The 14,793-nt window shown below is 37.6% G+C and overlaps 1 protein-coding gene across 1 annotated transcript; it reads left to right on the top strand.

Annotated features, from left to right (window-relative positions):
• The first annotated feature begins 2,049 nt into the window (after positions 1 to 2,049).
• On the top strand, positions 2,050 to 3,060 carry LOC140974968 (uncharacterized). The gene has a single exon (XM_073438460.1). It carries the CDS (start codon positions 2,050 to 2,052, stop codon positions 3,058 to 3,060), a length of 1,011 nt encoding a protein of 336 aa, XP_073294561.1.
• Positions 3,061 to 14,793: the final 11,733 nt, after the last annotated feature.

Here is a 14,793-nt window from a genome sequence, read left to right on the forward strand (position 1 = left end):
GAAATGTTTTAAGTCTAAATATCTTTCAAAGTAAAATTATAATTCAAAAAATAAAAAAAAATTTGAAATGAAGATTAAAATCAAGTGGGAAATAATTTGTTGGGAATGGTGATGAAGTCAATCCAATTCAAGACCAGTCTTATCATTGTCTCTTAGTTATATTCTCGTGTTTTACGCTTCCGCATTTCGTTTTAATCGCATTGTAAAGACTATTATTGATTTATGTAATAGACTGGCTTTTGGCTATTTGATGTACTACGTGGCTTGTTGTTATACGGTTTTAAATTGTTAAACAACGCCGATGACACGTCTCGATTTCGGGGCGTGACATTTAAGTGGTATCAGAGCCGCCAAGTTCATAATCCGGCTGGGGATTTCGAAAGACAAAGTTTGACGAAGTTAGATTTTGGCAAAAACTTAGTCATTCATGTCCACCCCAATCTTAGATTTGAAAATTGTTACTTCCGAAACTCAAGAATTCGATTCCATTAATTATTTTGAATTAATCTCGACGTATAATCTTCAAACCATACGTCAATTCTCGAATTTTCCATTTTTGAACCCTTTCTGAATCAAATCTCGAATGAGATGACTATGAAATTTACCGTTTGATGTTTATTCACGACCTTATCATTTTGTAAGCCTGTCCAATTGTTTTATTTCAGGAAATGGCTTCAAATTCTTCTATGCCTCGCATTCGGACCACGGCTCGCATGAGTGTTATACCCGTCCCTGACAAGGATACCATCATTAAGGATCTCCGAGCATCTCTCGCCCGAGAACAGAAAGACAACGGGAAACTAATTGCAACTCTACATACTCTGCAAACAAGAAAAGCACGAGTTGGAGGAACAGAAAGTTCATCTCCAGACTCTCTTGGAGCAGACCTCTTTTATAGCAGTTCAACGACATTAGCAAGATGCAGTGATCATTCAAGAACTGCAAGATTCGGTGCAGCACCTGCATATGCATAACGAACACTTACAGAATCAGGTTCAACAACTTCAAGATGCCCTTATCGACTTGGAACCTGAAATGGAACCAATAGAAGAGCCAATGGAAGATGAAGCAGTAGGAGATGGCGAGATTTTAGATGATTGAGGAATTAGTGTCGCGACTAGTTGTAATAAGGATTTATAATCCATTTAATTTCTCATGAATTTTCTCTCCTTTTGTGCTTCCTAAAACTTGGATTTGTATTGTTTTCCCTTTTCATTTGAATCAATAAAGAGTTTATTTGGTTTTATCAGTGGTCGATTTCATTTCATGTTTGACTCATTGATATATGTTAGCAAACGAATATCTTAGAAACTTGTACACTTGTAGGACATGGACGGGAGACCAGTACGAAACAACCGCAACCCAGGCTACGGAAATCGCAATAACAACCGTAATAACATCGACAATGAAGAGAACCTACCTCCGCCACCACCACCAGGATTGGGCCTAAGTCAAGCTGATTTAATGGCCATAGCAACTATTGTGGCCACCACCATCCAAGGGTTGGGAAACACAAACGCCAATGGCAATCCGCCACCACCAGGACCTCCAGCACAGGGGGTCAAGTACCACTACGAGTCTCTCCGAAAGAATCGAGCTCAAGCATTCAAAGGAGACCCGGACCCTGAAGTTGCCCAAAACTGGATCAAAAATATTGAGACCCAACTCCGCCTACTCGAGATTCCCAACGAGTTCAAGGTGGATGTGGTGACACCATTTTTAGAAGAAAAAGCAGCCAAATGGTGGGAGACAGTCTTACCAGCTGTGACAGCAGATGGACCAATCACATGGCAACAATTCCGAGAGGTATTCCTGAAACAGGACTATCCGGCTGAAGTGAGATTACAGAAGTTGAGTGAATTTGAAAATTTCGCTCAAACTATGGATATGTCTGTGATGGAGTATACTTTAAAGTTCAACTCCCTTGGAACCTATGCACCCACTATCATGGCTGATGATACTTTGAAAATGCATCGGTTCAAGCGTGGTTTGAGCTGCCGTATTCAGTAAGCTTTAGCAGTTTATCAACCTACGAGCTTTGCTGATCTAATGGGCGCAGCAATAAGAGCAGAGACAGACATCAAACGCCGAGAGGATGAGAACAAGAATAAGCGACCTCATTCTGGACAATCTTTTCAAGTGAAACAACCGTTCAAAAGACCAAATCAGTCCAGTGGGACTTTCAAGGGCGCTTCGTCCAGTCCAACATATCAAGAGGCCAAGATGTGTACTATCTGCAATAACCGCCATTCTGGGGAATGCCGTAGAAAAACTGGTGCATGCTTCAATTGTGGGAAATTGGGACATCGAATTGCTGATTGTCCCGAGCCGAAGAAAGGGACATGGTCAAATAGTGATACTACCTCCAACAAGCCGAAGGAAAATAAGCCTAACGCTCGTGTGTTTGCAATGACTCAGAAAGAGGCAGATGACTCAAACGATGTCGTGGCAGGTACCATTCTAATCAATGAAATGCCAGCTTATGTATTGTTTGATTGTGGTGCCACTCATTCGTTCATATCTAAGAGGTTCACTAAGAAATTAAGGCTTATACCTGAGGTACTTGTTGAACCATTTAGAGTAGCAACTCCCACAAGTAAGACAATTGAAACTCATAGGGTGCACAAAGATTGTAATATCGGTATCAATGAGCACATATTTCAAGCTGAATTGATTCAACTAAACATGGTGGAGTTCGACGCCATTCTGGGAATGAATTGGCTATCAAAGAATCACGCAATTGTAGACTGCCGCCTGAAGAACGTCAAACTAAGGGCTCCGAACCAAGAAGAAATCGTTTACTATGGCAAAGTCAAGAAACATGAATCCTTACTATCTGCTTCCCAGACTTGGAAAGCCATGAAAAGTGGAGAAGAAGTTTACCTGGCTATGTTAAGCGGGGTAAAGGAAGGAACCACACTTGCACTAGAAAAGATTCCGGTAGTACAAGAGTTTCCGGATGTCTTTCCTGAAGAACTCCCTGGCACAATCCCCGACCGCGAAGTGGAATTTGAGATTAATTTAGTACCCAATGCTACACCAATCTCAAAAGCACCGTAACGAATGGCTCCAGCAGAGTTGAAAGAACTCAAAGAACAACTTCAAGAATTGTTGGATAAGAAGCAAATCCGACCAAGCGCATCACCATGGGGAGCTCCTGTCCTATTTGTGAAGAAAAAATACGGAAGCATGAGATTGTGTATTGATTACAGGGAACTGAATAAGATCACAATCAAGAATAAGTACCCGCTTCTAAGGATAGATGACTTGTTTGACCAACTCAAAGGAGCTACAGTCTTTTCCAAGCTCGACTTAAGGTCAGGCTACCACCAACTAAAGGTCAAAACAGACGATATTCCGAAGACAGCCTTCAGAACAAGGTATGGGCACTATGAGTTCATTGTAATGCCGTTCGGGTTAACAAACGCTCCGGCAGCATTCATGGATCTCATGAATAGGGTGTTCAAACCGTTTCTTGACAAGTTCGTTGTGGTATTCATCGACGATATTCTTGTATATTCGTCAAGTGAGGAGGACCACAAAGACATCTTCGTCTCACCCTCCAGACGCTTAGAGAAAAGGAACTGTACGCCAAGTTCAGGAAATACGAATTCTGGCTAAAGAGCGTCACATTCTTGGGACACATAATATCAGCAGCAGGAGTGTCTGTGGACTCTAAGAAGGTAGAAGCAATCATGGATTGGTCGAGACCAAAGAATGTGGCAGAAATTCGAAGCTTCTTGGGATTAGCGGGCTATTATCGAAAATTTGTTGAAGGATTCTCTTCAATAGCCATACCCCTCACTGAACTCACACAAAATAACTCTAAGTTTCAATGGAGTGTAGAATGTGAGCAAAGTTTCGAGACCTTGAAGAGGAAACTTGCCTCTACTCAGGTATTGGTATTGCCAACTGAAGGAAAAGACTTCACCATCTACAGGGATGCTTCTAAAAGAGGGTTAGGATGTGTGCTCATGCAAGATGGAAGGGTGATCGCCTATGCTTCAAGGCAACGGAAACCATATGAGCAAAACTATCCGACGCATGACCTCGAACTAGCTGCAGTGGTGTTCGTACTAAAAATATGGAGACATTATCTCTATTGAGCCAAGTGTGAGATTTTCACTGATCACCAAAGTCTCAAGTATTTGTTCACTCAAAAAGAACTAAATATGCGGCAGAGACGATAGATTGAACTCCTGAAGGATTACGATTTGATAATAAGCTATCATCCGGGCAAGGCAAACAAGGTAGCTGACGCTTTGAGTCGGAAGAATATGGGCAAGGTAATACTAGCGTCACTTTCAGCACAACCGAGCCTCCGGGAAACAATCAAAATAAGTCAAGATCGAGACCCCACTTTGATGAAACTGAAACAACAAGCTGAAGAAGGAAAATCACCAGATATTCAGACAGATGACAAAGGAGTTGTGTGGATGAAAGGACGATTGAGTGTACCTGACATTGAAAATCTTCGACAGGAAGTAATGTCTGAAGCACACAAGTCAAAATTTTCAGTCCACCCCGGCAGTACCAAAATGTATAAAGATTTGAAGAAAAACTTCTGGTGGAGTGGAATGAAAAAGGACGTTGCAATGTTTGTCTCCAAGTGTCACGTGTGCCAACAAGTCAAGGCAGAACACCAGAGACCTGGTGGACTTCTTCAACCTTTGGAAATCCCGGAATGGAAATGGGAACATATTTCCATGGACTTTGTAGTCGGTTTACCAAGGTCTAGACAAAGCTATGATGGTATATGGGTAATCGTAGATAGACTCACAAAATCTGCGCATTTCTTACCTGTCTGCATGAACTATAATCTGGATAAACTGGCCACCTTGTACATGAATAATATCGTACGGTTACACGGAGTTCCAGTTAGCATACTATCAGACAGAGATCCGAGGTTTGCATCCCGTTTTTGGAAGAGCTTTCAAAAAGCTATGGGGACAAAAGTTACTCTTAGTACGGCATATCACCCTCAAACGGACGGCCAAACTGAGAGGACAATACAAACTTTGGAGGACATGCTGAGAGCGTGTGCTCTAGACTTCAATGGTAATTGGAGCGAACATCTGTCCTTAATCGAGTTCGCATACAATAATAGTTATCACAGCAGTATTGGAATGGCACCGTACGAAGCTCTGTATGGACGAAAGTGTCGATCGCCACTATATTGGGATGAAGTAGGGGAAAAAGCCATGGTTGGACCCGAACTGATCCAAGAAACAGTGGATAAAGTTGCTATGATCAAAGAGAGACTGAAAACTGCACAGGATCGACAGAAAAGCTGGGCTGACCTGAAAAGAAGACCCGTGGAATTTGAAGTGGGTGAAAAAGCATATGTGAAAGTGTCACCCATGAAGGGTGTGATGCGGTTCAATAAAACTGGGAAATTGAATCCTAGATACGTCGGACCTTTTGAAATCTTAGAGAAAGTGGGAACACTTGCTTATAAAATAGCACTTCCACCTGATATGTCAAGAATCCACAATGTTTTCCACGTTTCGCAGCTAAGGAAATATATTTCCGATCCAAGTCATATTCTGGAGGCTGGACCACTTCTGGTTGAGGGCAAGCTAAATGAGGAGCTGAAGTACGAAAAAATTCCAATCCGAATTGTGGGTAACAAAGAACAAGTACTGAGACGACGAACTATTCCATATGTCAAAGTACAATGGTCCAATCACACCGAAAAAGAAGCTACTTTGGAGTTGGAAGAAATGATGCGAGAACAATATCCGAATCTCTTTGAAGATCGAGTATAGCCAAGTTTCGAGGACGAAACTCCTCATAAGGTGGGAAGGATGTGAAGACCAAAGAATTTGAAGAGCCACATTTGAAGAGCCACAAAGCCAAGCCTTTAAACCACATTTTCATGCCATGAATTCAGGGAGGAATTTGAAGAGACATAACAACATGTTAATGGTGTTTAAGGCCATCAAGAAGGCCATAAAAATGGATGTAATGGCCTTGAATGAGAGCCTTTTCACCTTCCTTCCATGAGCCTATAAATACCATGCATGATGACCAAAAAGAAGGCACAAAACATTCACAACATTCTGAAAATTTCAGCAACTCATTCTTGTCCATTTTCGAAGCACCGCAGTAGCTGAATTATTGTCCGGTTCGACGCAGTCCAGCAGCTTTCGTGTTCGAATTTTAGTTGTCTTTCCCTCAAATCTTTGAAGATTATCATCAAGTAAGTGGGCTTTTGCTATATATATTTCTTTGTAAGTGGGTTTTTGCTATACTTTTACGTACACTTGCATATCATAAGTGTACTACTTGATATATATATCGACATACTTTCTCTTCGTAAGTATGTCCACATTTGTTTAAAAATACATTATGTATGTTTGTTCAAATTCGATCGGCATGATATATTCGTTTTGATTTGTTATGAAAATCTTTGAACAATTTGTTGTTTGATATTAGTTATAATATTTGAAAGCATGTTTGAAATATTTGAAATGCACTGTAATGATTCGAATTAGAAATTGCAAGGAAATTCCGATATTTGATATGCTTTGTTTAAGGCCCTGATGCGGTGGGATATAATGACCGTTCTTTTGGCCTCGCCCCTTAGAGGAGTAACATATAGGGGACTGATCAGTAAACCATGAAAAAGGAGATGATTTTCAGTGCTATGTTTGTATCTTGTTCATATTCGATTCAACATGCTTAAGATTGAGATTATAATAATGTATTCGTATAATTATAACCTTGATATTCGTTATGCCCGATCGGCCCCCATTTACTGAGTATTTCCCAAGTACTCACCCCTTACATTCCCACCTTCAGATAAGAACGAGAAACAAATCGAAGATAAAGAACAAGAATACTTTTGGAGATGGTGACGAAGTCAATCCAATTCAAGACCAGTCTTATCATTGTCTCTTAGTTATATTATCGTGTTTTACGCTTCCGCATTTCGTTTTAATCGCATTGTAAAGACGATTATTGATTTATGTAATAGACTGGCTTTTGGCTATTTGATGTACTACGTGGCTTGTTANTAACTATATAGATATATATATATATATATGCAAATTGTAAATCCACAAACTATATTACTCGTTTGTATTGCGAACTACTGTTTCGACTTCATTTGCAATATAAAATATCTTAAAATTTAGCTGTTCTTTAATGATTCAGATAAAAAACGTAATATAATTAAGCACGAATCAAAAATCGATAATAAAATTAAATAAAAAATGTCTCGGGGTAGGATCCCCTTAAATCCCAACAAATATTAAAACACCGCTAAACATTATGTTCAAATTCTCAAAACAAAGTACTAAAAAAATGGAGGAAGAAAAAACGCTGCATGGAAATCTCGATTTCTTTTTGACTCCTCGACTCAATTTTTCTCTCTGCGGCGGCTCTTTAGAAGTTCAATTGAATCTCAAAAAGAAATGAATGATGTCTCAAACTATGTATTTGGCTTTCCATGTATGTGAGAATCCAGAAAATTGGAAACAAATCGTTGCATATTTATCCATATCGGATCACACATTTTCTTCTTTTCTCTTTACTTGGGAGCACTGGGGCAGAAAAAATCACCTACCCTAGCATGCGATGCTGTGATTGGATGTCAGTCTCCACTTATACGTGCTGGGGAGGGTTTACCGCCCTCATCACTCGCTCCAGCTCAAGCTCTGCGCAACTTTGACTTCTTTTTTCCTTTACGTGCTGGGCAAGCAATTTCATCTGCCTTAGCGCGCTATGCTCGAGCTTGGCTCATAATTTCGCGCTATGATCGAGCTTGGCTCATAATTTTATCTTTTCTTGATTATTTCACATTCAAATCAACCCGAAACACATCAGAGACAACTAATACACAAAATATATATATAAAAAAATTTAAACATATGCAACATAAACAAAAAAAATTCAAGAATGAGACTCAAAATGACACAATAAAATATGTAAAAAAGACATACAACAAAGAGTCCATTAAAATATCTTATTATAAATTGTTTCAAACATTCATTTCAAACCTGTTTGGGAGCAGATATGTATATATGTTGTTATAGAGCGATGAGACGTTTAGGCTATGCATGTTTAAAAGTTTAGAGTTGTACCATTACCATTAGATTCATATGTGGTATTGTTGGAGTACCGTTTTCTCGCACCCAACAGAAGTTTAAAAATTTTAGTATTGATGTTCAAAATATTTCTTGGGTATCGTATGATTTAGAACATTCATAGAGCGTTTAGATCTGTTTACTTTTACATATTTAACATTGACTCCGACTATTCCGATTTTTAAGCGGATATAGCACTTCTTTTAATTATCTATGAACGGATCTCCCATTTGATCGTCTAATCAGGTCCACGATCGAAGATTATATTCCTTGTTTAGATCGTACTAGAGATCTTAAGAAATTTTGTGTCAAGATCGGATTGCCTGAATTTAAAAAGTCAGGCGACAATGTGGCCGTGGAAGTGGCTGTGAATTTTTTCTTGGGAAAATGGGATGGTCGAAATTTTATGATGGAGAGAAGGAAAAATTTTGGTGAACAAAATTTTTTCTGCTAAAATCTGTATGTAAAACTTGTGTTATTTCATAGGACCCTCAATTAAAAATTTATAAGTGATCAAGAATCTCACTCATATTAGGATTCATAATCCCAATGCTAATCTCATTAGAATTTATATTTTCTTTAATTAATTAAANTAATTGTTGATCAATTAATAAATTCTCGACCCTCTAGAATACTTTATGAGAATCATGTACATATAGTAGTCACAACTACTAACATGATATTTAATTAATAGATTCTTAATTTAGTAAGTAATTATTTGTGAACTCATTATAACCTTGATCGTCGATCAGACAGCGCCGATGTACCAAGGGTACAAATCTTGTTCATATAATGAAAATTGAAAATTTTGAATATCAAAATTTTCAATTATCCATTTTTGTCGCTAAATTCAACTCGTTAAAATTCACTATCTCAACGGGAACACAAAATATGATACTTGTGTGGCCCTAAATGGTTCAGAGATATAGCTAAATATGGGTTTACAATTTCATGTGATTAAGAATAACATTTATTTTTATTCAAACTTACCCTAATTACCCTCATTCTTTTCATCAATACCCTGATCAGAAATGTCCGAACTGAAGTCTGATTGCATCCATCAGATCATGGTGAGAGTATCTAGTAGCATCGTGAAACATTCCGTGCTAAAATAACTAATACTAGTTTAAAATTACCGAAAATAATTTTTTTTCTTATTTAAATAGTAAACTCTCGTCTTCTGAATTTAAATAAAATGATCAACTAAATTTTTGTAAATAATCTATGTACAAAATATTTTCATGGCATAAAAAAATATCATTCATCACTACTGTAAAAGTGTTATCCAAAACCAGCATTTTAAAATACTTGTTTGCCAACAAAATTTTAAATAAATAAATTCAGAGTAAAAAAAGTTTATCGTGCATAAAATTCTTGCATAACCATAGCGATCCTCGGGTTTGCACTGCACACAATCCGAGCAAGCTCACAGGTCATCACCTCTTGTCTCCTCAAAAACATCAAGATCTGCAACGATCAAGTCTAGTGAGCCTAAAGACTCACCAAGCATAAAACATGATTATCAAATAGTACTTAATAAAATCACATGCATTTGAAAGTAACGTGTACGAAATAACAGCTAAACATACATAAACAAAGACGTGCCATAACTGTATTAACATTTTCATAAAAGTGCTTCCTCATAACATGCATAATCATACTTAATTTTGCGTAGAAAAAGGTTCAAAGAAAGTGGCCCGTAACATAAATCGCCTGATCAGACTGAACCATAATACTGGGATGGCAGAAATTATCACAGCCTTCGACCGGATGTCCACTCTCACATACATAAATACCCGATCACACTTTACCGGGTGGAGAGGTCCCCGGTCATGCTTTACTGTTTTCCAATCCTATAATCATAAATCTCCACTCATGCTTTATCCGATGTCCACAAAACAAATCACATACCTCCAAAATAAAAATATTTTTGCGCGTCAATCATACTTACAAACGTCATGGGCTTTGTTTGAAAGCCCTGAACTTGTTGCTATAACCTTAAAATTTAAATAATTAAACTTAGCACAAAAAGCCCAAACGTACACATGCGACTCCCGAATTAATTAAAATAGCCTACGACTTACTGAACGACGCGAAACTCAAACCAGATTTGGACGACATCCTAAGATATTGTCTAAGACCCTAACCAGCCCCGAACCATAATTGCACCAACTTAAAACAACCTATGATCCATAGAAAACAAAACTGTCCCAAGGAAACACGCTATGACCCATATGCGTTTCTAACGAACTCGAACCGGACCCAAACCAAGCCCTAGACTCGACACCTAGACATAAATTAAGACCATAGACTAGCCCTTATTTACACAGAACCACAGCCCATTCCTTGAAACTCCAGCAACCATGACTCCTCCTCCTCAAAGACAACCTGCGTAGCTGCTGTCAAAATGACTCCAGCCCCATTCTCTACCAGCCCAGCCATGAACCGACACCTCAAGACCCATCCTAGGACCCTTAGACATGCACCAGACCCAAGCCATAAGCCCCAGCCCTGACCATACTCCCAGCAGGTCGAACAAACACCAAGGTCGTGACTCCCTGGTCATGCGATCTGGTGCAGCTCATGCTTTTGTTGCGCTCGTCGACTTCCGATCCATACCAGACCACTTAGCACCATCTATACACTCCCTAAGACATGTCTATATACAGCAGCAACAACCCGGACGATCCACACAAAGCCTGCAACCAAAAACTTGAAGAAAACGCGAAGAACATGCACATAATTTTCACAGGTTGAGCGGATTTATGATAAAAATCATATTTCTCCCGTTTCTTATCATAAAATTACGAATTTGCTATCGAATCGAACATAACACAAAGTAATACATATCATATGTTGAAAACGTTTCCAAAACACCAACCTATAAATCACAAAAATTGAAATAACAGAGGATGACGGGTTTTGTGACACAAAATTTTTCCCAAGTTGTGCGGTTTTACGATAAAAATCATATCTCCCTCATTTCTAATCAAAAAATTACGAATTTGCTATCAAATCGAAGATAAAAGAGTACTAAAAATCATATGATGAAAACATTTCAAGAAAACGGATTTATAAACCGCAGGAATCGAAATGACAGCAAATGGCAGGTTTTGTGACTCAAAATTTTTCAGAAATCGTTTAAACCAAAATCCATCAAACTTTGCATATAACCATAGAATCTTCATGCACATTATACATCAAAATACATAATATGATGTGATCGATGCGTAAAATAAAATTTTATACATGCCTTTGCGTTAAAATGCACGAAGATATCGAATACCAACGCAGTGGAATACGGGGGATGATCGGGAGACACTTGCTGTACGTTTTCTTGATAGAAAAAAAAACGTGAATCTTCAGAAATTTGCAAGGAAGAGGCTAAGATGGTGGCTGCTGAATGAAGAGCTTAAAACCCTAGTTTTCCACTTCCAAATTGTAACGTGTATGTGTGTGTTGTGTGTGTGTGTGTGCGCACGTGAGTTAGGGGATTATATTAGGGTTAAAAAATTGCTTAATTAACTAATTAGTGGTAAAATATTACTAATATAATTATTTAAACCCACTCAAAAATTTGATAAAATAGTTAAGTATCAAATTTTCAAGATTAAAATTTTCAAATTTCGAAAATAGCTAAAAGAAGTACTTAAAATCTTATTTTAAATTAAACACTAATTAAATACATTATTTAAGGCATAAAATTCATTATAAAATATTTTACACCCAATTTAAGGATTAAATCCGTAAATTTTCAAAATTTACATTTTAAAAGCTTAAAATCTTATAAATCATTAATAATTTAAATTGAAATTTAAAATGCTAAAATTAATAAATCATTTAAAATAACAAATTTTCTTGGTCTAAAATAAAAATATAACATTTTATTAAATCGCCTACATTGTCTCCGGTCTCCTTTCCTCGATCCCGCATCGAATATTCTCATGAAAAGTTATCACTCAAGAAAACATTTTAATTTGCATAAAAATAAACATATAAACATTTAGAATCAATTAAATCATGTAACATGCACCATTTAACTCATTTTAAATTAATTAAATAAGTTGACAAATTAAATCATGCATGGATTTACGTGTACTGGTTTTCGGGCACCACACATCGTCTCTTAATCCCCTAGATATCACTGAAAGTGTCTGCAAGAACATTAAGTTATGATTAGTGTACAGTATGGTTCATTCAACTCAGATATCACGATCAAATATGCAAAATATTGGTATATCAAGAGTTGCAAATTCATTCTGTAACGATGTGAAATAACTTTCAGTAATAACAGTGACATGGTATGTGCAATTGAGAAAACACCTTTTCAAAATGCACGTGTCTTACTCTGACCAGAGTTCTCTTGCACTATTAACTCATCAGATCACATATGATATCTTCATCCGTAGGCAAACGGTGAATTCAAGACTACAATGCATGTACTCCTACGTATTTCAAAACTACACTCAATCTCGTCATTGCATGCTAGTACGTAGAGCATCTCGTCGTCTCGGGTTAAAGGACTAATTGAAACGACCTCGAAATTTTTTTTTTCTAATATCTAAACCATAACTTCTAAATTTCTAAATAAAATAATTTAACATAATCATGAATCCTAATAAATTAACAATTTAAAACTCAAGTGCATAAAATAATTCCTAAATCATCACCTAACCAAAACATCCTAAATTGTCCTTTGAAAAGATCACTAACAATAAAAATAAAGCATAAGAATTCTCTAATAAAAATCATTAACATAAATCTTTAAATCTTAAATCTAATAACCTAGTGCGGAGACATAAAAGCCCTCGGGTGTGTACTGCTGCACTCGATCGACTCAATCGTCACCGCCTTAAAAAATCATCAAATCCTGCATCATACAAACCTAGTGAGTCTAATTACTCAGCACGTTCTAAACATAGATAACAAATAATACATATACAAGCACATGCATTTAAAAATCCTATTTTTATTTAAAATAGCTTGTGAAAATAAATAAACCGTTTTAAAATCATTTAAGCATAATAATATCATAAATCGTAAAAACATTTTAAAATAACTTTTAAGCATAAATAAATCCTTAAAACAAATCATTTACAAATAAGCTTTGGGCATAAATAAATCATTTTAAAAATAACTTTAATCCTCATCATAAATCATATATCATAAAAATCATTTTTATTATCAGCTTTCAATCATATATCATTTTTGGGTGAAGTTTTATCCTTGAAAGTGACTAGCTTTTATCCTTTGGTCGACTGATCAGTCCTCAGCTCCACATGGCCCATGGGGGTGTGCACTAGGCTCCACCGTGGAAATACGTTCGTCGGGGCTCTCTCGGGGGCCTTCTCCCATAGACGGGCTCCCTCTGGGGCCTTTTCCCACGTATAGGCTCCCTTTGAGGCCTTCTCCCGTAAATGAGCTCCCTCTGGGGCTTTTTCCCCTCAACTTATCCCCACAAAATCATATATCATAAATCATATCTTTTGTCACAGTCAATTCACATCCTTCAAAATATTTTTCTTTTTCTTTTTCTTTAAAAATCATGAAATAGCACAACTTTCCAAAAATAGCATTTTAAAGAGTAAAAATTGCACAGCTTTACCAAAAATCATAAAATAACATATTATCATCAAAATAATAATTTTAAATCATAAAATATCATTTTACATGCGTTATGATTCTTCGGGACGCTGCCAAGCGTTTTAGTATCTTCTTAAGTGTAAAAAGACCGTTTTGCCCCTATACGTAAAAATTCTCGAATTTATCTTTTTCTAACTTTGAATGACATGGTATTATTCTAAATAATTATATAAGCTTACATGAATTTTCGTATATTTTTATTTGGCTTAAATCGATGACTTTTAAATTAATCTTTAAATAAGACATATTAACGCGTTTTAATCCCGAATTAAACCAAACCTTAATATAAAATTCCCAAATTAAAAACTCAGATATTTAATAATTATTTAAGCTTAAATATAATTTTCCATAATTTTATAAAGCTTAAAACTAGGCTTTCCAATTCATTTTTTTAATTAGCGTTTCGTGCGGCGATAAAATCCCGGATAAATCCAAAACTCAATATTTTGATCCCAAATTTTTAACATAGTATTTTTATTATTTATTCTACCCTTCCAAGTCATGATCCACACCCGTGGACCCATGGATTCAATTTTAGTCTAATTAAATTCGAAATTGACACATATGAGGACACACCGAGCCATCTCTCATTTTACTCGAGCCACGCCCAAGTCACCTCGAGCCAAACCCGAGCCAACCCACCTAGGGACCCTACTGACCAAGCCCAGCCAAAATAACCATCCCCTAGCTCGCTGAAACCCACCTGAAACTTAACCCAAATTCTGCACCTATGGTGAACCTCACGCCCAAGTCTCCTAGCCAAACCTGGACCCTTCCAGCCGAGCCACCACCGAGCCCACACGACCCTCACCATCCCTGGACCATGCCCAGACCCTACCCAGACCAGCCCAAGCCCTGGAGCCAAGCATCGGACCTCCTGAAACAAGAACGAGCTGCGCGCCTCTTCTTCAACGGGAGTGCTTCTTCTTCTCGCGTGGGTCTCCTCGTCTGAGCCACCACCGAGCCTTGTCCCTTCCTACCCCTCTCTGAACCATCCTAGAGTACCGACCAGGCCACCCAGCCCAGTCCCTACCAAGCCGCAGCCCCCCCTTGCAGTAGA

This window comes from Primulina huaijiensis, chromosome 4, assembly GCF_012295235.1.
Source record: "Primulina huaijiensis isolate GDHJ02 chromosome 4, ASM1229523v2, whole genome shotgun sequence".
NCBI classification, from domain to species: domain Eukaryota; kingdom Viridiplantae; phylum Streptophyta; class Magnoliopsida; order Lamiales; family Gesneriaceae; genus Primulina; species Primulina huaijiensis.